Below are 27,660 nucleotides of genomic sequence, written 5' to 3'. Positions count from 1 at the left end.
TGTACTTACATGTGAAACTGTGAACATAAATACTGATGGTAGCACTGTGATGCAGCTCGTATAACTACAGTAATACATTTTGGATGAATTCTAAGAAATGTATAACATTTAATTGCAGTCCCAGTGAGCGAGTGAGAATTATTTATCAGGACTTTAGCAATATTACTTGTTGTACCCACAGTGGTGATTTATGTGCCATTACATCACATTACCACCAGCAGTCCAGGACAGAGGGCTTACCTTAATCTGCCAGGGATCATTAAATGATGTTTGCCCATCGAGGCACATGGGCCTGATTTATAATACGAGAGCCATATTGTCCAGGTTTTATCTGAAGGCTCTCACATGCGCGCTCACTGATGCCAGGCTTAACCAAAAAAAGACTCTCCACAGGAAATACTTTGTCCCAAACCAATGTATTTATTTCCTCCCGCAGGAAAGAATTAATGATAATCAGTGCTTACTATATTTAAAATAAAAATCCTCTTTCAGTAATCTGTAGAGATATCTGCTGTACATGATCAGAGCAGAAACTGCTGCCTCACAGCTGTCGTAGGATTTAAAGCTCAGAGGAGCAGCACTGACAGGCAGGAAACTTGGACACAAGAAGATGGAGTTTAATGGAAATTGGGTTGTAGATCAGGATGACTGTGCCTGATCATCATATAAAGAATTATGTCAAGACACTGTGGCGCTCTCTACTAATTGTAGTTGTCTGTAGTGGACTGCAAGCGTGTCTCAGTCCGCTCCCTCACTTTTCATGTTTACAGTCGAATCTGTGAGTGTGAGATGCTACCTTGTGTTGGCCACGTCTAGATTCTGTTTAAAATAGATAATTAAAAGATTAAAAGGACTGGTTGATGCTGATAGGTTCAAATATGTTGCTCATTTTGACCAATTACCTTTAAAATTCCATAGATATTATTCAGTTTGATGAAGTCATGTTTTGTCAGGGCCGTCCCAGATACCACTTTTGATGCTTCAAAGCTTCAGTGAGAATTATTTGAAAATATTTGAAGCTTCATACTTTCCTAAAACTAATAACTTTCCTCAAACGCATTTACTTACACTGTGCTTTCTGTTTGCAGATATTCTTCTCTTCTGTGTGCTTGTATAACATACATGTGTCTGGTTTTCCAGAGTTCCATTTGTTCTATTTATCAGTCTTTTGCTCCTTTTTCACTACAGCTGACACAATATACCTTTCCTTGCTTCAGAAAGAAATAAAAGTATTTATATATTTATACTTGTGCTTAAAAACATGATTTACCTGGGTATGCCGGGAACATCTTTGTTGAGGTAATCATTGCCTCTCAGAAAAGTCTAAACAAACTGTAGTGTACCCTAAGATGAGGGAAATATAGATTTAAGCCAAATTACAATAACAAATCTCACAGCAGGATCCGACATTAATGGTTGCCCGAATGACCAAGGCAACTAAAAATAACTGGCGGGGAAGCAAAACCTGCCCGATTTGGCAAGCACTGACTCAGATTATTTCATTAAGAAATATATCCATTGGTCGAGTACGAAACCGGCTATGTACTGCACTGTCTGCGGAGATATAAAATAAAAATATAAAATTTGATCATTTTTCCACGGCAACGACAGCATTAAACAGGTGGTTCACCTGTTCAGAGGGAGCACAGAGGGTTTAAACAGTAAAGTTGGATGATATGTTAAAATTTTCCAAGCAATCATTGTCAGCCCATCCATCAGCGATTGGCGATATCTTCGTCCCCCCTCACACCTCCTCCCGTATTCTCGGGTCTCAGCTGGGAGATGTGTGCAAGCAGCGAATTCAGTATGTTACGCATACTGCGTACGTTCACTACGTCCAATAGACAAACTCACGAACTGTCTAGAAATGACATGTTCTCACACTTATTTTCCATTTTAAACAAAGAAATACAACTTTACACCTTCTGAATTCAAGTTTCTCTCATTTACTGAATTAAGACGTGCTTAGTTGGCTCGTAAACTCCTCGGAAAACAGACTTAATTCAAACTCGACAGAAGAAAAAACTCTCCAAAACGGTGTTTGTTAGTCTGTCCACTCTTCCAATAATCATCAACTCTGGTTTGGTCAAAATAAATCCTTAATTCACCACACGAAAACAGTCTGACTCTGCAGGCCGTTTTCCTCTCACTCCTCGCCCAGTTTAGTTCACTCATGGTCGGCTGAGTGGGTGTGTACTGCGCCGCTGGTGCAGAGCAGAGGCTGTCACTCTGCAGACTATTACATTAGCAGAATAAAATGACAAATATCACGGTAAAAATCGGCCAAAAAAAGCAATTGGCGACGGATTCAGCTTGTCGTTGACAGATGATATATTTGTCCAGTCTCCCAACCCTAATAACCAGTACTGTTTAATTACTGTGAAATTGCACTAAAAACATTTCACTGATCTGACTGCACTGATCTGTACAAAGTTAAATATGTTTTCACTCAGCGATGAGTTGAGTTTGAAGTTTATTGAACATGTTAAAATAATACAAACATACAAAAAATAAAAATAAGCTATAAAAAAGAAAAAAGAAAAGAAAAGAAAAAACCTTAATGTCGGAGCCTGCCTCACAGGATATCTACCGGTAGTCTCATAAAATGACTATCTTTAGTAGTTGCATATATTTCCCTGCTCTACTGCAGTCTGGACATTGTTGTAGTAACATGACTCCTCTGTGTTGATCTCTTGTGCAGGTGTTGTTCCATGACGTGGTGGCTCTCACACAGAAGCTGTTCCCTATCGTCGAGGCCATGCAGAAGCACTTCAGCTCCGGCTCTGGGGCTTACTACAGCGACGCCATCTTCTTCCTGTCTGTTGCCATGCATCACATCATGCCTGAAAGTAAGAGAAGCACATTTAGTTATGTTTCTTAGTGAGTTAAATCAGATTCAGCTCTAGATTTAGTTATGGCCAATCAAGTATTGAGTGTCTGATAAAGTCGCCTCTGTAGAGTCCAAAGGATGACCTGAACTGGTGTTGGTGACTCGCTGTGTTTACACGGACCCTGATATTCCACAAATAATCAGAATAGTAGCCCAAGTAGCCCAGTAAAGTGCCTCGTGCAAACACCACAAACAGAGTATGGCCTGACCAGGCCAAATTGTTAGGAAAATTGTGAATGTAAATGCTTATTCAGATCATTTTTCTCTGGTTGCACGTCTGCCCAAAGTTGGGGTAAGTGATGTTTCAAGGTGGGACAGGAGGTAGCCGAACAGAACTGGTCAGTAGTGCATACAAATTTTCCAGGATATGATGTAGGTACATCTTGAAAATTACCAGGTGGAAACAATCGTTCCTCTTCTTTGTTCACTGGCAGTTGGTATCCCTGAACCTCTTCTTCTTCCTCTTCTTCTTCTTCTTCTTGTATTAAATTTCCAGCACATTAAAGGCATCACAGCAGGTGGAATCGGTTTGCGCATGTCCAAAAAGTTAGATTCCGATTAATGCTTTGGATCATGTAAACACCCGTTTTATCAGATGACTTTATGTAGCCTCCATGTCCAGCAGTTAAGTTAGAATTTCTAATCACTCTTATTTCAGTGGGATTGAAAAAATATCGTCCATGTAAATGTAGCCAATGTCACATGGATATCAAGTAGTTCTATAACATTCTGGGTGTTTTTGACAGATTATTTTTGATGTAAACAAATCTTTAACAGAAAACATTAAAAACTTTGATGTGATTGATTGGAATTTTTCCGTTTATTCTGTGACTCGACATGAAAGTGTTAGCAGGTTGCATTTCTGTATTTTAAAATTTGTCATTTGATCTACCCTTCAAATTTTGATCATTACATCTCAGAAAAGCACGTCAACATAAATATACTGTAACATAAATAATATCTGATATATTACTATTCTTTTAATCTGACTGCCATAGTACACAGCACAACACCATATGCATTACTCCAAAGAAAAATACTTTTTTATCCAATCAGAAGAGTGTAGACATATAACAACAACCCTTCTATGTAGTGGCCGGGGGTTTAAACACAAAATGTGAGCCACAGCCACTTTGCATGTATCATGATACAGTGTTTTTGAGAATCAACACTATTACAAAATGCTAAAAAGTGTATTAATATTTTCATACACCCATAATAAATACTGTATGTTATATTTTATTTGCTTTAAAAATAGTACTCTGCTTGGATTGTGTGGCAGACCATCTTTTTAAAGTCACTCAGAAGCTCACTTCTCTATCCTGGCACTGCTGGCGCACAGCTGGATAAGGCAGCATGGGCAGGTATCTAACAGACACGTGGCATTCTGTGGAGGTCCCGCAGAGTGAGGAAGGAAGGATGTGTTCTGTCGCTGCTGCCCACATTAGTGCCCCCCTGTGTTGGTGTTGACCGATGGCAGAGACCTCCTCCGCTCTGCACTGTTGTGGCTCACTTCAGTGGTTGTGCAGCATGGGGTGTCGCTCCACAAATCCAAACTACCGGGCTTTTGGGTTTGAATCAATAGTCACTGGAGGCACACATATGAGACCTGACTCCTCCATCTTTCAGACAGCAGGGTCCCGCCCCATTGAGATATTTAAACTGTGCCACATGGTGCACAGCGGGTCTGATGTCAACACTTTAGATCATCACGTTTATGAGGGTTTTTGGGTAATGATCTGTTTTTCACTTGAAGCCAAGAGTTTGTTTTCTCAGTAGTTGCATACATGTAGCTATAACCCCAAATCCAGAAAAATTGGGATGTTGTGCAAAATGTAAATAAAAACAGAATTCAGTGATTTGCAAAAACCTTTCAACCTATATTCAGTTGAATACAGTACAAAGACAAGATAAATGTACAAACTGAACAACTTTATTGTTTTTTGTAAATATGCACTCTGAATATGATGCCTGTAACATGTTCCAAAAAAGATGGACATTTTTACCACTGAGTTACATCACTTTTTCTTTTAACAACACTCAGTAAGTGTTTGGGAACTGAGAACACTAACTGTTGAAATTTTGAAAGTGAAATTCTTTCCCATTCTTGCTTGATGACACCTGAAGACTGTCTCTGTTTTACTTCTATAATGTACCACAAATTTTTAATGGGAGACAAGTATGGACTGCAGACAGGCCATTTTAGTACCTGAACTCTTTAACTCTAACTGTTTAAGAAGCCACACTGTTGTAACACGTGCATTATGTGTCTTGGCATTGTCTTGCTGCAATAGGCAGGGACATCTTTGAAAAAGATGTTATCTAGATGGCAGCATATGTTGCTCTGAAACCTCTATGTGCCTTTCAGCATTAGTGGGGTTTTTACAGATGTGACAGTTACCCATGATGCCATGGGCACTAACACAGCCCCATACTATCACAGATGCTGGCTTTTGAAGTTAATGCTCTTGACAATCTGGATGGTCCTTCTCCTCTTTAGCCTGGAGGTCAGGACGTCCATGATGTCCAAAAAACTGAAATGTGGACTCATCAGGCCACAACACGGTTCTCCACTTTACATCAGTCCATCTCAGATGAGCCTGGGTCGAGAAAAGTCTGTGCTGTTTCTCAATGCTGCCTTAGGGGTCAAAGGTCACAGGCATTCAATGCTGGTTTTCAGCCTTGCCCCTTAAATGCAGAGATTTCTTCAGATTCTCTGAATTATTTAATGATATTATGGGTTGTAGATGGTTAAATGTCTAAATTCCTGCTGTTCTGTGTTGAGAAACCTTGCTCTTAAACTGGTGGACTAGTTGCCCACACAGTTTTTCACTAAGTGGTGAACCTCACTACATCCATGCTTTGCTGAGCCTTTTGCGGGTGTTTCCTCTTTCATACCCAATCATGATGTCATCACCTGTTACCAATAATGTGTTTTCCTGCAGTGTGTTTCAAACAGGTGTTCTTTTAACATTCCACAATTTTCCCAGTCTTTTGTTGACCCTGTCCCAATTTTTTGTAATTGGGGTTGTATTTTACTAAGCATGACCGATTCTTTTGCATGAGCCGGAAGCTGAATTTGTGCATTTATTAGCTTTCCATCAAAGAAAGATGCATATCCACATTTGAAGGCTTGACAACCCCCATTGCCAAATTCAGGTTTCCTTTAAAGTTTGCTTTTGCACATCAAAGTATGCTATTTACATTATTCAGCAAAAGAGATCAGTTAGGAAGCAGAAGAGGAAAACTGTTAAGAAAAAGATAGTCGTCTGAAGGCAAAACAGGGTGATAAATAAAAGATCGTGCTTGGAGGAAAATGTTTGAGTGCGTGGTTGTCACTCAGCTGTCAGGCCTGAGAAGTAATTTGTGGTGGAGGACAAAGTTGTTTTGACAAAATTTTAAACATATTGCCAGTGTGGCATTGGGTGTTTTGTAGCTTGAGCAGTCCCTCGTATAAAGCAGAGGTGTGTGACTGATGGTGTATCACGTTGTGTCCTTATTGATCAACCACGTGCGACACCCGTCGGCTCCATGCGTCCAACTGGTCACATGTTTCTATTTAAAGAATGCTTTTATCTATAAAGGGCATAATGTGGTTGTCTTGACAAGAGAAAGTGGGGGGTAATACCATCTTTGATTTAACTATTTTTCCCTCGCAGCAGACACAGAACATCGTTTATGATTAATGACAGTGAAACAACAGTGATATCTACAAATATAAATAGCAGCTGCAAGTGGGAAGGCTGAAAATTTAACATCCTCTAACTTGTGAAGTGGGAGATGTGATTTCAGCAAGTTTAATTTGGTTGTCAAAAGAGAGGAAAGAGGGAGAAGGAATTGTCAGCACTTTGGGTTCAGTGTTAAACCAGCTACACAGCCTGAATACGAATGTGTTTCCTCAGTATGAATGGAAAAACAAAATGTTTGTGACCCATGGAGTCTAGGCTTAGAAATCAACATTTTGTACTCAACAGTATTTTTATATAAGCTAAATAGAGGAGGGGATCATGCGATAATTCTTGTGCAATACCACCACAATGTTTTGCTTTAAATAAAAGGAACAGTCTTATAACACAAGCAGTCCTTCAGTACATAAAGCAGTACTGCTAAATAGGGATCGTATGCTTTATTATTTCATGCTACTACAAGTAAGACTTTGATTTTGGAGCCCCCTGTGGACAAAAGGGGTTGTGTTTTGTATATACAAATATATAACAAAAATAAAATAATCTAAATGAATATCTCCCACTGCTTCTTTTTCACTAGCTTATGTACGACTCACTGTAACATTGCCTGGGAAAATGTAAACACAGGCTGGTTTCATCTGATTTCAAGGAGAATCCAACCTGGCGACAGGCATTATGAATAACTATATAGAAATAGCCGATCTTCTCGCTGATGTTTTCGTTAACTTATGTAGGTCATACAGAAGCATCAGCAATACAACCGGTAAAAACTGCTTGTAGTAGCTTTATTGATTATCAAGATGAGTTTTCGTTATCGGCATTATATGAACAGTTGAGACAAGCTAAGTGTTATCTAAAATGCACTAGATAGACAGATGCATAGGACAATGAAATTGCATGAAAGAAAATTATTGGAGACGACTATAAATCATAGTCTGACTAATGGCAGATTCCAGAGACTTATACTGATATTGCTATTTGGGAGTTTAAAACTTCCACCTACTGTATGGTTCAAATCTTTGTTTATTTTTTAAATTTGTCTCCAATATACAACTAAGGCAGACATTTTACAATAGGAGAAATCAGTAGGCCCACAGCTCTCGACCTTCACAGTGTGAAAAAACTAAGGCCCATCAAATTGAAGCCAAATCTAAAAGACCTGGGATAATCATCAATAATAATAAAAACATAATAAAAAGATATTTAAGTTGAGACTAACCATGTATGTCAAATATGTGTCAAAACCAGTGAAAAATGGCTTTGGGCATACTGTATGATACCTGACAAAGGACCATGACCAAATGAAGTCGGTGCTTACAGTGTACAGGAATTCAACCTTTACTTTGATAGACAGTTGAGATGAAATGTTTACCAAAGTGCAGAGAATAGATTTGTATAATAGCTGCATTCATGTCACAGTTTACAGAACTCAGCTGACTCTGGATATCTCGTTGCCAAACTAGAGATCATATCTACAAGACATATTGACTGTACACTGATCTGAGCTCTCATTTTGTTTATTGAAGAGATATTGTCTCTGGCTGCGAGATGTGGACATCAAGCAAACAGCATGTGCATTCTACTTTATTCAGTCTGTCTCTGCCAGGTTAGTCGGCTGTCTGCAAATATCAAGCTGATGTCCTGTCAGCACAAACAGCGCAGATGAATTAGTAAGCAGACTTTCAGTTTCTGGCCTGTCTGTGCTCAAAGTGATCGCTAAAGTGGATGTGCTGTACTTAGTTGAAGCATCTTGTACTGTGACATTCCATGTGTAGCTGTACGGGATATTGTTTATTCTTAAAAAATATGAATAATGATGAAGCCCTTTAAAGTGGTGCAGGTCTTTTATTATTCCTGCTCAACTGTTTTGTAAATATAGGCCTAAAAAATATAGATGTGTCATGTTTTAGTCATTTTGCCATAGAAAATAAATTTGTGGTCTGCAGTTTTATAACCAGGAAATGTTTACATTTCAGCCTATAATGCACAGAATTTTAACAACAGTGTTACACGGAGAAGAAATTTACATTTCTAGGATAATTTCTGATTTATCCAGCCATAGCTTAAGATATTACAGTATTTATTATTTATCCAGTTAGCGTTTGCAAACGTGCCTGGCGTATAGTGCTCAAGCCCAAGCCCCACATGTAAATCTATATATATGTGAAATAATGTGCATAAGTGTGACAGTGTTGATCCAGTGTCAGTGTTAAAATCATAACACTGGATCAAGCTTACCAACCAGAATGAAAGAAGACATATGGCTTAAAAAGGAAGATGCTATTTTCACACCATCTGTCCCTGGAAGATGATAAATAAAACTGCACAATGGAAACCTGTTGTAATTAAAGATAAGTTTCCTAAGAAACACTGCTTTTGTTCATGGAGAGCTGTTCCATGTTTTGTTTCCCCTCTTGAGATCACAACATGCTGTGACTTGAGTCTCACACAACCTCCATTTTCCACCCAAGGTAGAAGCGGCACTGCTAATGTGTGAATTGCTTTGCTAAAGTGAGAAAGATGGTACCTGGAGGCGAGAGATAAAAGCTCGACTACTGGTTGTCTCACACCCCTAAAATTACACAGCAGATAGATGTCAAAAATGTTGATTTATTGCAGCAGTTTTTAGGTTCTAACTTTATTTGCCTCTCAACCACAGAGCTGGTAACCCTTCCCCAGTGGATTTATTGATATAAAATAACAGGCCAGGGTTGAACATGAGTGGGTTGGTGGAGTGGATCTGGCCAGAGCTGAATTTAAATGTCCTGACTTCTCACTGGCAAACCAGTGGGCATAACAGGCACATTACAGAGAAGTCCAGAGCAGCTCGGACTGCCCAGTTATACACTTGATCAGGTCCATAAAGGGTGTTGTGAGAACTTTGGTTTGTACAAACAGAAAATCCATTCCAGAGCTTCTCAATTTATACCTCTTGCAAGATAGAAAATATACAGGGGATCCCCTCATGTAGGTCGCAGGAATAATCTGACGTTGCTTCTACATGGCTACAGTATGTTAGATTAGAACATAATGTGTGAACTATTATAGATTTAAAGCTGAACTGTGAAGCCTTTTTTTTAAAAAAAAAAAAAAAGGCCTAAGACCATAGCAGTCAGCATATTTTCACAATTTTTGCTAATGTGTTAAAGGCTCAGTGTTGAAGATAAGAATTGTTGTGTTACTGTTACCTTCGAATGAGCCCTTTTATATCTACAGAGGACACGGGTCCTCTTCAGTGGAGGCCACCATGTTGCAGTGCCATGTTTCTACAGTAGCCCAGAATGGACAAACCACACTGGCTCTCCTTGCGTTTTGTGTGAGGGTCACACCCACCGTAGGTTCTCCTACATGCTTGGAAGGGGAGGGTGCTGTTTTGTTTTTTTAAAGCAGTGGTATCAAACTGGAAAAGAGTAACATTGATTTAAGTCTAAACTTGGTTTATAGTCCAACAAAGTTAACATTGCTGTGTCTTATGTTATTTAAATCTATTGTCCCTTCTATTCTTTTGGGGTAAAAGGTGAAAATTAGATTAAAAATACCATTAATTGCATGATCCACTGCATGAGAAAAATGCAAAGTGAATTAAAATGTGTGCTTTAAAAATACAACTCGGATAATATAAAAACACTAGCTATTGTATTTTATTTAACGATCTAAAGGTGAATCAGTATGTAGTGATCTCCTTCAAAGAAAACAGGATGGTTTCTGGTGAATGTTGGTAAAAGCAGAAAACAATGACTCTTACATATAGGCAGTAAGTACTCACATCAAGACTGATATCAGAACTTAATGAGGTTGACCCAGTTTCTGCCTGAAAATGTGATGTTAGACAACAGTGTCTGTTTTTGTTGCTGTGGCTGAGCGGAGGACCGTCTGCCCTGACCAGAGCCTCAGGGAAGCTCTAAGCTGACCCATTACAACATAATTCTGTGATAAACAACACCCATACACCTGGTCAAGACTGATTTTAATCACATTTATTTGTACTCATCCATTTTGTTTAACGGCATTTGTTGGGGAAATATTTTATGCTTGTGTCTGATCATATCATCTATGTTTTTTAACCTTGTGAGACCTTGAGGTCAGCAGAGGTCCGCTATGTTTTTTTTTTTTCCTTTTTTTTTACGATTTACGAAGAGTAAATCCAGGTGAAAGTCAGTGTAAACAATCAATTCCCTTGAAACATTTTGGTATTTCTCAGTCACCAAAAATTAAAAACTGAACCTGAACCATATTTTCACTTCTAAATAATCAGCAAATTAAAAAAAACACAACCTCACACATTTCTATATATAACATTATGACTTATTTGAAAAATGTACCGATGCTCTAGTGAGACACCCGTAAAGCATTGTTGCATAAAGTGGAACAATAATACAGTGAAGGGTTCAGGTCTGGCTGGTGATAAAGGGGACAGACAACACAACAGAAATACATTTGTCAACTAGAAAGTGTCACAAAAAATGCAGTTGCCTTGATTTTTTTCCATGCAAAATTTTCCTTTAATCTCTGATGTGGGGAAACAAAGGAAAAGAAAGATAGAATTAAAAGAAATGTAGTTTGTCTTCTTTTCATTCTCTTTACAGATTCATACCCAGCAACTATTGCAGAATCTTGCTGTCTCGAGTTTTCATGATAATTATTTTCTCTTTCTGCCTATGTTTACTGTGAAATGGACATGTCCTATTTTAAGCCATGGATTTCGTCATTTCACAAAGAGGACTGTAAACATCAGTGCAACTTAGGGCATTGTAATGAAGCAAATTTGGATGAAATATATTTTTTTAAATGAGTTTAACCATAGTTTTTGTCCTAAGTTGGCATTAATAAGCCAGATGTCTCCCATACCTTGTTATCTGCAGACTATGCAAGCAGACTATTATTGCCAGAGGTGGCATTACAACCAACTTCTTTTATTGTGTCAGAACAAAACATGGCTAGTCAGGGAGCCAGACATATCAATGAGCTAATGTCACTCCGGCAGATATGTCTGGCAACACTTCAGTTCAGGCAGATTTCAACCCGTCTTTGCTCTCATCAGCCAATCACATCCATTTTTTTTTAAAACTGTGCAGGTTTGATACTGTGACTGAAAAAGGAGCAAACTGTCAAATTAGGGAGTGCTGCTCAAATATGAATCCAGATGTGTTACTGCATCATCTATTTCTTACCTCAGATGTTTTCAGAAACATTTTAGTGATTTGTTTAGCTGTAATTTGAGAAAGTTTGTGGGTAGACTGCTATTTTTTTTCCCCTCTTGAAGTAGACCAAGCACAGTATGCATCACTCCGTCCTGCGTCACACGTTTTGTTATTTTTGATTGGTTGTAGGTCTGTCCAATTTCATCCAGAGGCATTTTTGTTTGTGTCTGGTAATAAAACCCAGAAAATGAACTGGGAGGTTCCAGACTAATATACATTAGTGAATTAGTCTTGCAATTCCAGGCTAGACACACGCAGCTTTAGTTGTGTTGTAAATACACCAACCACAGTGCAGACATGGCTGCTTCAGCCACTGACTAGTTACTGTTCTTATGATGAGAAAATCTGTCAGTAGAAGAACTAAATTTATATGTAACACCAAACAGCAAGTGTTTTATCCCAAACAAAATCCCAAAGTTGTACCACAGCTAGCTGCAACCGAGTCTTGTAATACGTGTAAATCCCCTTTTTTTTTGAAATCATAATCATAATATGCCGTGATAAAACAGCCATACCACTAAGCCCTACTTGCACCTTCGGAGGATTTTGTATTGAGTCATTGATCTAACATCAAACCCACCACATCACAAAGTTATAACAACTTAAGGCCCTCTTCCTGTTATACTCCCACCAGTTAAGCCCCGTCAGTGCAAACAAACAGCGTCAACCACTCGGCGATTACTCGTCCAAGCCTCTCTCTGTTGCCACAGTACATCAAGGCATTGTGTTGGCAGCTTCCTTGTTTGGAGAGCACAGAAAACAGGTCGCTGCCGTGTTGCTGAGTCTTCTTTTCCCGATGCTGGTTTCAACGGAAGAACGTCACTCGAATATCTTTGCAGCACGTGTGTAGTCCAGTTATGATCTCCTCATAGTTACATTCATACTTGTTTTGCTTTTCAGTTGGTTTTGTTGAAGCTGAAGTTGTGTTTTTTTTTGTTTTTTTCTGCTTTAAAATTAAGTTTATGGTTACCTAGTCTGTAATTTTTGGACTGAATACAATCCCATAGTGGTCTTCATTTCATGTCATTTTTACACCAATAAAATAAGACTGGGATGGATGATTAAACTGTAAATTAATTGCCTTTTTGCTTATAATTTCTTGCTTATATTATATATGATACCTTCGTCTTGCACAATAACTGTAACATGAGTGACATGATACATTGAAATTATTTTTAATTTTTTGACAAACAGAATGTTTTGATGTAACTCACTGACTGATGTCTAAGTCTAAGTCTGATATTAGCCCTAATCCAGAGTGTGTAGGTTTGCTTACCAGGCTGCAGGCGCCTTCTTTTTTTCCAACCAACAGCCCAAAACCCACAGACTCTTAATTTAAAATGATAAATTGAAATTATTTATCAATTTTTAAAATACTTGGCAACTAATTTTCTTCCAATTAACTGATTTAATAATTGTTGCAGCTCTATTATAGAGTAAAGACACAATTTTCATGCTGTTCTTCATGCTGAAGATGAGACATTAGCATAAAGATTGGAGGCGCAAACAAGCGGCTCATATGCTGCCGTGAAGGTGAAATTCAATTTACTTTGCCTTGTTTACACATAAATTGAACTAGTAGGTGATTACATTTATTTTTCAAGTGCGCCCTCTTTATTTTCCTTCTAATAAATATCTCATGTTTACATACTGGATGGATGATGCAACACAAATAGAAAAAAAACACATTTTCCCTCCATATAATGGTAGACATGTTGTTTGCTCCTGATGGCTGCTGGGTCTCAACACGACTGCGAAGAACTGAAACAGTCATGTTGAATCGAGCTCTTAAGGTCTCATGATGTACACGACCCATGCAGCTCATTATTTTTAAGTACCCTCATCGGAGTCCCTCAGCACCAGCTGAACCAATTCCACAGCTGTTGTCAAATCAGCCTTTTGCATCGCCAATAAATGTTTACTGCCCTCCTCAACCTAGAGGCCGTCCTGTTTGACAGTACACCTTAAGCTGACAAGTCTTTTCATCAGTACAATAATGATTTTGTAACCCTGGCACACCATTCCTGAGTATTTCCCATCTTTTCATCACCATGCCAACCAGGAAAACATAGGAAGCTGAAACAATGAACAGATGAGGGCCTGAATATCCTGGATACAACTGCTGTTACCATTTCATCCACAAACAAGAACCAGTGTTATTCATTTACCTGCACTCACAATTGCCACACTTTTTTTTATAGCTACATTCAATTTTGTCCACATTTCTCCTCACAATTTATAGACATTTCATCCGATTTTGTTTGATAAGTCAGTGGTGAAATTACAGAAAGCAGAAGTGAAAAACACCAATACAGAGCAATCATTTAATTGTGTTAAGCTTTTCTTTTCTCCAGAAGTCTGGTCAGAGTGTGATCATTTTTCTTAACCATGTATTCCTGGAATGACTCTTAGAAGTGATAAGACAGGCAGGCAGTCAGTGGAAGATGTGCTGCTGGTGGTCAGAGAAACTCAACCTACATGTACAGTTGACTCAGAAGTACATTTCTTGGGATAACGTCTAAAAATAAAGAACTCGTGTGGTGGACAGAGGTCGCTTCATGTTTAAAGTTGAATGCAGCCTCAACAAAGTGCTGTGCTTTTCTTTCAGGTCTGACGCGCATAGTGCAGCTTGACCTGGATCTGAAATACAGGACGAACATCCGGGACCTTTTCCAAGAATTTGACCGGTTTCCTCCAGGAGCAGTGATAGGCATCGCCAGAGAGATGCAGCCGGTCTACAGGTAGGCACAGCAGAATCAATGTGTTGCCCTTAAATTTGTTACTTGTCAAATGTGAAATGCACATGAACAACTGAACAGAGTCTCTGCTTTCATTTTGGTGCCTCAGCTTTTAAATATCCACTCAATGTGAAGATGTCTTCTAGCTAAGATTGGATCAAGGGCTTGCATCTGTCGAGAGAAATTCCTTATTTTTCAGACTGGAAGACATCTGCATGTGAAATAAAAATACGTCTAACCAAAAACCTGTGCTCAGTTTTGGACTGTGGAGTGAAAAAACGATCACTGACCTTAGATGGAGAGAACAACAAGCAGCTGTCATAAGAGTCGAACAGTTGGTGAATCAAACACTGTTACGAAAATTGAATGCTTGGTCAGATTCTTCTTTATTTTTATTTCCCAAGGGTGATATAATTTGGTATTGGAGGTGTGAGAAAAAAAAACAATTCAATTAAGTGTTTGTTTTTTTCTAAGATTATGTAATACATTTTTGATTGCTGAATAAATTTTATATATAAATAACAACTGCTTAGTCCATTAGGTCTGTTATGTAAACACATCATGGGAATTACCATTAACTCTCTAACGGAAATCAGCGTAACAATCACAGCTATATTATCTTAGCAAAGAGATTAATTTTATTTAACATGCCTAACATAAAACAACATACATTTCTTCTCGTCTGTGGAGTGGCTTCAACACTTCACACTGAAGATTTACAGCTTTGCAGTACTCAGTGCAGTTTACCTTTTTTGTTTCCCTTCTCTTTGCCACTAATAGGTTAAAAGCCACCAAACTCATCTCACTCGCTCTGGTTGACCCCAGATGGATTTGAGTTCTTAATGGCCTCACTCTCACATTCACAGTTCTTTTCTTTCACAGCGTCTAAGTGAGAAAGAACATCCAAAGTCTTTCATACACACTCTGATTCACAAGAACCTCAGATGTGTTACAGTCTGCCATTTCCCAACTACGAGCCAAAATTGAAAAGATGTCATTATGCAACTTTTCACAGAAACAATTATTGGCCTTTCTGATTATCCATGTAATGGTTGTCAGTCCAGGATTTTGGTAAAATAAAAATGCAAATCCAAATTAAATGCAAAGTTGTAAAGATTTGATTGTCAGATCCTTCTCAAATCCAAACTTAGGAGGTTAATTGATTTGTTTGTAGTTCTCAGGTATTTTATCATTTTAAGTGTTAAATAACAGATGTGTTCTGTATCTGACACCAACATAGATGTTTTAAATGTGCTGAAAAACTAAGTAAATGTTTAAGCAGAAATGCCACTGAATTTAAGAAGTGACACTGCGTTCGTAAATCTGTTGTGTAATATAATATTATCGTGCTTCAGCTCTCTCACAGCTGAATCATCTTGGTGTGCTTTGCATCATTTCCAGGCAGAATCTATTGTATGTGGAACAGAAAATGTAACAAAATAGAAGCATTGCTAATGTGCTGTCTGCACAATGCAGCCATCTGGGCTAAAAATAAAACTCGAAACTCTGGTATCATCGAAGCCAGCCACAAACCACAGACTCCTTTAACTTGTCACCCAGAGCCAGTGCTGGGAGGTATTGATCCATGATAGCATAGCAAGTCACAGCTGCAAGATGCAAGTGCAACACTGACCGCATGATGTCATGTTTTTATGAATAAGCTGTTTTAAGTCCTTCATGCCAGACAAATAATTGAGGATTTGGCAGAATCTACGCAGAGGGGTGTCTGTTGATGGGAAATATTTTGCTCTCATCCTGTGATTCAGATGTGTCTCTTGCCTGTCTGTCAGACCTGTCTGGAGTAAATAAACAACCTGCTCATCCCCACAACTGACAAACACACTGATAGGATCCATATAACCTTCTCTAACTGGTATTCTTTCACTGGGAATGTGACATCAATCAAGTCATCCTTCTGATGATGTTAGGTTTTGGTGCCCTGTGGTGACACTGCAGAGCTTGAGATGTAACTCCTCCCTCATCTCATCTTCAGCTCTGCACATCAGTTCAAAGGAAAGAACAGGCTTCTCAGACCATTGTTTGTATCCAAAGTAAACACAGCATATAAGTTATCAGTGTGCACATTGGAGGATGTGTGGAAGAGTCACAACAAGCATAAGTCAGCATCAAAAGCTTCTTAGTCCTTGATATTACTTTTTTCTAAATATAAAATTTAGAAAATTGGGCAAATGTCTTGTGCGGCTGCGGGTGTCTAGACGGCTTTAACCACTAATGCAGAAGTTGTCTGTCATTGAGAAGTTTAGCATGTTTTGTTGATGCTCTCTAAAAAAAGAATTTTAACTCAAACTCTTAAGTTTTGATATAAACAAAAATATTGCAGACCTATAACATTTTGTTGAGATAATTCACTTTTCCACTTTAGATAATCTTGAATCTTTGAGTTTCAGAACCCCCCCCCCCCCAAAAAAAAAAAAAAAATCTGTATTTCAAAAATTCACAGCGAGATGAATTCAATTTGTCATAGTTTGGGTCCTTGAAAATGAAATGGTTACAATTGAAATATTAATTTATAAACCGCTATTCACTTTTGCTTGAATTAATTTTCTCAGAAGTTTTTGAAATACATTTTTTTGTTGCTAAAACCCAAAGATTCAAGTTTTTAGAAGTATAAAAGTGAATTATCTCAACAGAAGATTATAGGTTACCAAACCATTCTCAAAAATGTATTTAAAAAGTTAAGAGATGGAGTTTGAAGACAGTTGCCTTGAACTGAGTTGTTATCTATCTGTTTTATCTATATATATATTTATTTTACACTGTGGAAAAAAGTTGTCATTTCAGTTCCTGCAGTTGAGCTGAAACTGTGCTTCTGTCAGCACACTCAAGTCTTTTCATGTCCTTGTGGAAAGTTGTTGAGTAACAAATTCTGTGTTTTGTTAATGAGAAAAGATAAGCTAGTTTTTTCTGTCTTATATTGACTTTTGATCTGACACATTAAGATAATGAAGATACACACAAACCACTCAATCATAACACCAGCTGTTTTTCCTTTTAAATCCAGATTTCATACTAATGACTGACAATGAAGTGTGTGCGTGTGTGCGTGCGTGCGTGCGTGTGCATGTAAAAAAGGGACTCAGACTTCCAAGCTCTTTGTTCCTCAGCTGATTTTTCCGTCCCTCTCCAAGATAGTAAAACAAACATGCCTGCTCCGTTTAGACTACTGCACTGTTTTCCACCCAGGCATGGCATCAAAACAGGACGTCACTGAGAGTGTGTGTGTGTGTGTGTGTGTGCATGTGTGCATGCACACATGGGTTTGTGTGTGTGGGGGGGTAAGGATACATGAGGCATGGGTCAGGTGGGAGGTTTCATGAAGCAGCTGCTTACTGGGATAAACACAGGCAGGTGGTTTCCTCTGGGGTTTTAGAGACTCTGTGTGAATGAAAGAATGAATCAGAACATTTGATTTCAGTTAGAGGGCATATTAACCCGCAGTGCCTTCATAGTAACTAAATTTTACTATATGCGTCCTTATCCTTACGGGTTTTCATTTTTAAACAACTGTCGCCATGCTAATCAAATGTTTTAAGCCATTATGTTTTCACTGAAGTTTTGAGTGCATGGGATATTAAGGGTTATAGGTGTGCAAGTATAATAATAATCTCACTGTTTTCTACACTTAAAGTATTCTTTATGACCAGTGATCTCTTTGCTCTAGCCAAAAATAAATCTTTCTTTCAAAGGCCATATCTGCTACTGTTGCATATTATAAACTGGATGTAATTTATAGAGTTGTCCTGAACTAATCCCAAGGTTCATTCAGGTAGCAGCTTCTCATTTTTATCTGGAACTGACTGTCTCTTTCACCAGTTAAAATGACAAACGGCACTGGCAGCAGATCATATCAGCTGTCACAAATTCAAATTAATTCAGAGAGTAACTTAATAACGGATGAAAATTAAATGGGTCTGTTGTCAGGTTTGTGTTCTCTCTGCAGCCGGTGTCTGTCCTCAGCCAAAGACTGTTTGAGTGGGAAGAAGCTCCACTTGATGCCTCGTTTTTAGTTTCAGGAGTCGCATTCTTCCAGTCAGATTTGCCTTATTATCACATCAATAATTTAAGCTTATCAAATTTATAGTTTGCAACCAGGGTCTCCGTATTTGGATCAAGAAGCTCGTGCAAAATAAGTGCTGTGTAAAAGTTGTGAAATAAGTATGACATCAATGGAAGGGTGGTATCCATCTGAGACAGTAAAGCCTAGTCTGCAATACTGTAAATGTTGGTGATGTCAGGTGTCTGCGTCAGTAGTTTTAGAAGTGGAGTTGTAGTTTTCCTGCCAGGCTCCAGTTGGCACCAGAATCTCCAAACAGATCTGTATCTCTCTGTACTGCTCAATGGGTCACTAACCCTGGGAAACCCCTGCTAATGTTGTTCCTGTGCGCCCAGACGCACTCATTTAAAACACACAGCATCATAACAGGAGATCGTGCAGCTGAGCATGCACGGCCTCATTGGTCAGGAAACTTTCACACAAACTGTCACAGCTGCTTCTCTGTCTTTGTGGAGCAGTATGGGTGTGTATGAACCTGTGTGTGGCTGTCTTGGTAAGTCCAGACCTGGGAGTGTCATGAAGGAAGACTCATTCTACCAGCGTATTTGAGTTTTCAGTTCAGAATTCAGACCACCAATTGATTTTTTTTCTCTCTTGTCTCTGAAAGAAATTTAAGAAGTGTGGACAGCAGTTGTCTTGGATCACTGAATCAAGAATTTTTTCGTGTCCATCCAGTCAGTGGCGGTCCACAGCCTAGCCTGATGGTTCAAGGAACAACATGTCTTTTTTGGTGGATAGTGTCGCTCAAGTTGGTCACGTCTTTTGCCACTTCTGGATATAAAGCCAGGTGTTCCATGCAAAATGAAATGTGTAGAATTGACAGGAGAGTTGAGCAGCACCAACAATATTGGCCCAGATATGCTTTTGGCATGCTCAACTAATGCTGAGCTCCAACTACAGGAGTTTTGGGCTACTTTACCTCAGATTATCCCTCCAAACAGTCAGAGAAGAAAGAAAACTGGTCAGGGGCCTTAGTCGGTACCAATTTTTTGCCTAGATAATCTGGTAGCGTGAAGGGTTTACAGATCTGAAACCTCCCAGCCTGCGTGCAGACTTATTGGGTTAAAATCTGGATGATTACATCAGTACTTTCCAAGCGGAACCACAATAGCCAATTAGACAGAAGTGTACAAGGAGACGCAAGCAGCTGATAACCTGATGGTGTTGTCAAACAACGGTACACATTCTACGCCATGAGGCAAATGTGAGCTAGCATACTACTGACAGATATTAAAACCAGTCCATATTATTAAAGTTATAATCTCACCTCCAGGTCTTGCTGAAGAAGAGTCTCCCCAAACATTTTCTCACCTACTTGTTTAGCATTCTGCTTTTGTTTTTTCTTATCGCTTTACTGCAGCAAGTTGTTGTACCGTGTCACTGTCCATCTTCTTTACATCTGCTTTGCCATGAGATTATGTAGGATTATGTTCCTTGTGAGATCACGTGAAAAGAGGGCTCTCTCAGGCATGATAATCTTAATAATGTCCTGAAGTGTGTGATGCAGCTTTATTTCCAAATCTTGTAGTGTGTGCATGTTTGAGAATAGAGAGAAGAACATCTGTTATGTTTCCCCTTATGTTTGTGATGCAGTCCGATATCAGAATCTTACAATATAGAAAAACACTTGTATTCTGAGCCCAGCATACCATGCTTTGGTTACAGTTGGGGAAAAAAAGTGAGGTTTGTTTTATATTAGAGGACAATTATATAAAAAGAAAATAAATTCCAGACAAAGAAAAACAAGTCAAAGCCATCTCTAAATATCTTTGCTGCGAAAGCGCTGCACAATTTCATACCATAAAGAGACAAAGAAATAATTTTGCCTGCTTCTCACAGGAGATAACATATGACTGAGAGATGAGCTAGACGAATGTAGGATTTACACATTATGCTTGAATGGAAGTACTTCATATTTCACTTCATGTATGAGTTATGCTTTGACTAACAGAATCTGGCATAACGTAATTGTTAGTATATAAAGTGTTTTCTTTAGAAGATCATCCATCAAAAGGAAAATTTGAGAAACAAATCTGCTTCCAGCTTGTTAGCCCAGTGAGCTGGCTTGTTAGCCATTAGCCAATGGACCTTGTAATATTTTAATGTTGAAGTTTGGTATTAGCAATGCATTGTGTGAATCCTCTCGACTGGAGTGTTTTCCTGTGTTGAGTGGCGAGAGCTCTCAGCTCCCACTCTGTTTTGGTGCTAATGGACAGAGCATTATGCAGGAGAACACATCCTCCCACTAGCCACATTCAGAGCACATCCTGCCACTGAAAAAGTTCATTATTGGAAAAAATGCCCCGCGTCTTTTCCCTGCAGCTGCATTTGTAATGTTTTAAAACCCAAGAGACAAGACCCACTTACATAAGTGTCACAGTCAAAGCCACAGACACACACAATGAGAGACATTAGCAGGAAGCAAGTCACTCACTTTATGCTTTGTGTGTTGAGTCTCTGTTGTGTGAAACATCCCACATATTCCTTTTTGTTTTACTGGAATCAAACATTGAGTGTGGAATATTTAATGTTGCAGTGATCACCTTATTTTAGCATTTTACAGTCAGATAGCTGTGAGCTATTTTGCACTCTCACTGTGACATACTTGTCTGACTTTCCTCTAATTAAAAATAGGTTTTGCAAGTAGAAGATATAATGGACCTCATGCAAGAATGAACTGTACGAAGAGTCTTAAGTGGTTTGTACGGGCGATTTAGGAGAACTTGTCACAAGATTACCAGTTTTCTCATATTTTTAATTTTCTCTTAGTTACAAACAGTTTAAGAATGGTCTAGACCTGTCATCAGGGTTGTGCAGTGAGTTGAAGGCATTTTGAGTTTGAAAAATAAACTACACTTCATTATATTGGCATTATCCTGTTTAATTGCATTTCAAATTAATTCTCAATTTACACATAAAGTCTATCATCATTCCTTTAAAATGGTTATTACCATTACTTTTGGTCATGTAATAGCTGTATCTTCACATGCACAATTGTGAAGTCGCTGGCCGGGAGAATATCCTATGTTACGGCACCTGGCAGTGCAACATTATGGCACATATTCTTCCTACATTTCTGAGTTGCAGACTTCCCCTTGACCCCGTCCTCCTGTCACAGTCATCCGTTGGCTTGATGTCGTGAGACGCTTTCTGATTTTTTGTAAGCCATTTTCATATCGAACCATTTCTTCTTTATTTCAGTGACATTACAACCCTCAGATAACACAGAATTAACTGCACTTGTTTTTTTTCTTCTTTGTTTTGTTTTTTTTACTCTTCCTGACAAATCGGGCAAGAAGTGTGGCCTTACATGGTAGTAGTGGGGCATTAATTAAGTCTCATTCATGTGCACGCAAATACACACAGGTGGGTCATTTACACAGTTATCTAAAGTTACGAGTGTTTGTAGAATCTGACATGGCATGTTCGTATGAGCTGACCGCACAAAAAGTAAGAGGAAGTTAAGAACATGAAATGTTCCTGAACGTGGCCCATTGTTCTTGAAAGGAATGTACTCGAAATCCTCATCATAATCCTTTAAATGAATGGACTGGAGGTGTTTAAGGCTAATTGCGGTAATTAAATAGCTTTTTTTGATTCCATAAACTTGGATTTTAAATCTGCAGCAGCACTGTAGGCGTTCTTGTGTGAAGGCTCATCTGTCCATCAAATCTATCTGTCAAATGCTGGAATTTTCTTCATTATACTGCCTTCATGTTGCCAAATAACTCTGATGAAAAGGACGAGACTTTTCATTGCTGTACTCCAGAACCAGACTCCCCTCTGACATTGACAGTGTTTAACACAGTTTTCAGAGAGCTGGCTGTCTCTTGTCCTGAACAAAATGGAGGACACATTTGGACAGGATAGCAGCACAGAATGTCCCCGTCACCTGCTAATGCTTTTCATTCTTTCACGGCTAAGAGAGGGAGAGACAGACTTGAAGGGCTGGCAGTGAAAATTGGAGGCAGGAGACGATGGAGCTGGCAGAGAAGGAGAGGAGAAGAGGCACTTGCAGGAGTACAGATCTAAGCCAGGAGGTTATACCTCTACTTAGACTGTGTCTGGTTTGATTGCAGTGGTACAAAGAGAGAAAAAAAAAACTGAAGTCATTGTGTCAGAGAACAGAGCGGCATTCTGTACTCGTCCTTCAAATCTCACAACTTTTCAAAGGCCGAGGTGACCAGTTTCATTGAGTACTTCAGCAAGAGGAACTACACCAGAAAAACATCACTGATGTGCAGTTTAATTCTTGATTTAATAATAATAATAAAAAGTTATTATATAATGTTGGTCAAACTCTGTCCAGGTTTTTGGGCCTCAAGGTTGAAAACGACACACAAAGGTATTTGATATAAGAGAGGGGTGTAGTTAAGCTAGTAATTGTAAACACATGCATTTGTGTATCACCCCTGCAGTTCTGTAAATAGTTCCTGATGTGATTTATGTAAGAACTTGACTGGAAATATTTTCATGCATATTTTATGAATATTGTATTTTACTGAACTCGTCATTCAAATAAAATGCAAGTTCATCTGATCCTCTGCCAGGTCAAAGTTGTTGAAAAAGTTCACTGTATTTTTTTCCCACCCAAGCTGACAGTAATATCAGTCAATGTTTATCCATTTCTGTGTTTAACATTTAGAATTCACGAGTCTTTTTAAATTCATAATGTCTAACTCAAAAGGATGTTTCAGAATGCCATATGGATATAAGAGGGAAACATTATGCAGTTAAAACTGTGTGTTGAGCCATCTGCTATCAGTGAAAACACTACATTAGCATTAGCGCTAGTACGTGTTACCGGTGTTACATGATATTCAGGGCACACACAATTATATTACTTGCCCACCACCTCCACCGTCTAAGTGTGTTGTCAATGCTTAGTCAGATGACAGATGCTACAATTATAACCTGAAAGTGTTTACTACAGCAGCAGTAGGGTTGCAGCACAGAACAGAAGGAGTTAGAGTCCAAATGTAACACGAATTACAGTCTGACATGCAGTTGTTGGATACAGTTGTATAGAATTAAATCCTCTGGATATTTGTCTATCCTGGTTTTTTTCTAATACACTTTCTAGCTAAGAGTTAAATGAGAAGCCAACAGCCGGTTAGCTTAGCATAAAGACCGCCAGCGAAAAGGGGCAACCAGCCAAGCCCGACTCTGTCCAGCAATAATAAAATCAGAATAAACTTGAAATAATATTCATTGCCATCAAAAATTTCAGTATCAAGCTACCGTTTAAAATTCTAAGTCTTAGCTGTACTTTACTGAAACTAAACTAAACTTTGCTGTTGTCCAGCCAGAAAGAAAAACTAGCTGCAGTACTGTAAAAATGTACATGAGAAGAATCATGTAATATTAATTAGCAAAAAGTCAACTGTATCACATCTCTGAATATTTTTACCACAAAAACCTGTTGCATATGCCTCTGTTAACACTAGCTTTACTGTCAGCCAGCATCTAACCAGTGTGCTGTCAGTCACGTGTTATGGCCATCATGACACTTGACATAAGGCAGTATGTTTCACTCAGTACATTCTTATGTCAAAGCAGCAGAATGGAAAACTTTGTGTAAATGTTCCCTGACTGACTGTGCTCACCCTGAATGTGTCTCGAGGCACGTAGGCCTCAGTATATGTCTCAAAAATGATAAGTGCTCCACGGGGGCCACAAGTCCCCAGCTAACCAAACCAACAGACTGTATAAAACCACGTGGACGAGCTGCAGCTGGTGAATATAGGTCAGTAATAATATCAAAGCGTGAGTCTGCTGCTCCCACCAGATTTCAACAAGCTGCACAAAGAGAAGGAGAGAAAGAGGTAGCCGCTACAATACGAAGCACAATTATTCCACAAACATTACCCACGTGTGTTAATCTGCACCAAGGGAGCAACTGATTGTTAATTTCATCAATTTATTAATGTGACTTAAAGGGTGAGTTTTTTTTTTTTTGTTTGTTTTGTTTTGTTTGTCTGTGTTTTAAGCCAAACGCATTCACCATTAATTTTTAATCTACAGTAGCTTTCCTCAGGCTTGGCCAATACTAAAAATAATCTCAATTCAGTGGAGAGAATGAGTGTGTACACATGCATGCTACAAAGGGTGCATTCCCATTCATCCTCATGTTCAGTAGGACTGAAACATCATTGCACCAGCTATATATGGAAAAAGACATTTTGTGCTTTCTTGAAGCAAACACTTCACCCACAAAAAATAGTACACCCACGGCATAGAAACCAGTGGTCTCCATAGACTTGATAGAAGTGTAAAAAGCACAACAATATGAAAGTACTGGAAGAACATGGCAATTGTAGACAGGACTGCAGTTTTTTTTGTTCTATATGAATTTTGTCTGTTCCTCCTGAGATATAAGATCAATAATTCACACATCAGCAGCTGAATGGACAAAATAAAACACCCCGTGATTAAAAAGTGGGGACTGTCCCACCAAAAAAGTTTAAAGTTGATTGAAGTTGAAATGATTTTTAAACAAATACACTTTGCAAGTTTTCAAATTATTAAAATATTTAGTAAATACTACAAACTGTACATTGATTTATGTGGAAAGTGTCGTTTTAAATGGCTATCCTCTCTAGAGTTTTCTGTTACTCATAATCTCAGTTTTCTCTGGAATAATCCTTTTGCATTTTATGCATTTATTTGTATCAGACACCACAGACGTGCAGTTTAGCCATCTTTGAACGTTTTGGTGGCATCTCGCCACACGGAACCGCCGACTCTGTCAAATTCATCACACTCATCTTCACTACTCCACAAACTGTATGTGATGTAGCTGCTGTGGTAGTGGGCCAATCACTTGTTGCATTAAATAGAAGAACACTTGAAGTCAGGGCGCAAAATTAACTTTTTTTTGTCATCAGCCAAATGGCAAGTGAATATTTACATTTTACCAGACACTTAATATATCACCTTTGTTTTTTGGCTAGTAGCATTTCATTGGTGGCTGGTGCTAATTTTGGTCATTGTTATCTTTTTTTCTAGATCTGGCTACTAAAAGGATCGTATGCGGATATAATTTAACTGCAGAAGTGTTGATATTACTTGGTACTGCTTTATTTGGATCAATACCTTAAAAGTATCAAGTACTGATACCCATCACTACAAGTGTAGCTCCCAGTTTAGAAATGTTTTACACAGACACCCTCCATATATTCTGTCAGTGCCATTGCATCATCTTTTTGCAATCCAGTACTTTTAGATCTGGAAAAAGTGTTTGATGAATATAGTAATTAATAATGAATTATATTTTGCTCCTTTTAACTGTTATATGTCAGGGCTGTAATTTAACTAAATCTCTTTATGCAACCTATAAATACATCAGAACTGTTTCTGGCATACATGTTAGCCAAGTGTGCCAAAAATAGTGACCCTTATTACACTCTGTATTACATAATATACAGCGAGTGCTATCAGTTACACTAGACTAGAACTTTTCTTGCCAATGTAAACTCTGGAAATAAGATAATAATAAATCCCACAATGGGTCTTACTTGTGTGCATACAAATGCTTGTTGAATGAAGCTCAGTGTGTGTCATTTAGCTACCTCGGAGTTGGTGTGTTGGCAGAGCAGGGTGCTGAGTTGGCACAAGCCTCTGGCACTCCAACATGCTCTGACACTCCTGGACCAGCTCTCTTCCTGTTTTTGGCCACGCTGCTGTTTGTTCAGCAAACGAGGACCGAAACAGAGTTGACCCCTCACTCCTCTGAATGTCCAACAGCCCAAACATACATATGAGTGAGACATTTCACCATTGGTGTACAAGTTCCAGACTGTGCAGAGGGATAAGTTCAGAAAAATACCCTTAAACGAGATAAGACCATCATATATATTTTCTAAACCCATAAATGAGTCTCTTCATGAAATACTTGTGCCATGTGCTCCCCTTTTGCTTGGGTTTTGTGGTCAGTTGCAAAACTGTTGGTGCTGAAAGCTTAGTAAAGCCTACCTGGCACGTTACTGTGGCTGGTGAGCCAACCTGACAGTAAACTATCTAGCTCAATTGATAACTGCAGATTAACTGAACTGTTTATCCAAGATCTGTATTTGTCTTGGCTGCTGTCTCGCTGCTCAAAGCAAACCAGGGCTTTTTTGTGGAACAGTAGGCTATATTCTCTGACAGACCAGGGACATGAACATGCTTTTTTGCTACAGAGAGATTTCAGGGATGTGAACAACCAGGTTTCTCATGTCCCACGTAAACATCAAATCCTGAATATGATCAAAACCAGGACTCATGCACATATAAATACAGCTGTTACAAACTCTACAACTTCTTTTTTTCCTCAGGCACACCTTCTGGCAGTATCGTAAGGAGAACCCTCAGACCAGAGTAGGTGAGCCCTCTCCTGACGGCCTCCCAGGCTTCAACAGCGGTGTGATGTTATTGGACCTAGCTGCTATGAGGGCCTCTGTTCTCTACAACCAACTGTTGGAGCCCAGCAATGTGGCCAAACTAGCAGACCAGTATCGCTTCAGGGGCCACCTGGGTGACCAGGACTTCTTCACCATGATCGGCATGGAGCATCCTGAACTGTTTTACTCCCTGGCCTGTGGCTGGAACCGGCAGCTGTGCACCTGGTGGAGGGACCACGGATACGGAGATGTGTTTCAGTTGTATTATCGCTGTGGTGGACCCGTCTATATTTACCATGGCAACTGTAACTCCCCTATACCAGATGACTGATGTGTGTGCAGGACTGATGCTGAAACTGAAAAGGAGTCAATGCCATCTACAAAATAGTTAAATGGAAATATTTGTCCTGTTTTTTTTTTTTTTTGGGAGGGAGAATTGGGACTTGTTTGGCAGTTTATTTCTTGACCACTGTACTGCCTATGTAATCGCAGACTCTGCCCCCTGCTGGTCAAGGGGTTACCGAAGGGTCCACCCATACAAATAGCAACAACTGTGGTGTTTATCTGCGTAATTTTAATAAAAATTCTGGCATGCTGATGGGAAACAGCCTTACTTTACATGAAGCAAGGAGCCGCAGTAGTCGGGGTGTGTTTTATCAGGTAATGTGATGATGAAGAGAAGAAAGGTG

The 27,660-nt window shown here is 38.9% G+C and overlaps 1 protein-coding gene across 1 annotated transcript in view; it reads left to right on the top strand.

Annotated features, from left to right (window-relative positions):
- The window catches only part of xxylt1 (xyloside xylosyltransferase 1), a 37,557-nt gene extending 10,171 nt beyond the window's left edge, over nt 1-27,386 (top strand). The window contains exons 3-5 of the mRNA XM_084723305.1: nt 2,702-2,849; nt 14,386-14,518; nt 26,906-27,386. Coding sequence (XP_084579431.1) covers nt 2,702-2,849; nt 14,386-14,518; nt 26,906-27,302 — 678 coding nt within the window. The 3' untranslated portion in view covers nt 27,303-27,386. The remainder of the gene's footprint in view (nt 1-2,701; nt 2,850-14,385; nt 14,519-26,905) is intronic.
- The last annotated feature ends 274 nt before the right edge of the window (nt 27,387-27,660 follow it).

This window comes from Lutjanus erythropterus, chromosome 7 (genome assembly GCF_056507025.1).
Source record: "Lutjanus erythropterus isolate fLutEry1 chromosome 7, fLutEry1.hap2, whole genome shotgun sequence".
Lineage (NCBI taxonomy): Eukaryota > Metazoa > Chordata > Actinopteri > Lutjaniformes > Lutjanidae > Lutjanus > Lutjanus erythropterus.
Note: the sequence above shows the minus strand (reverse complement) of the source record. Positions and strands in the feature narration are given on the sequence as shown.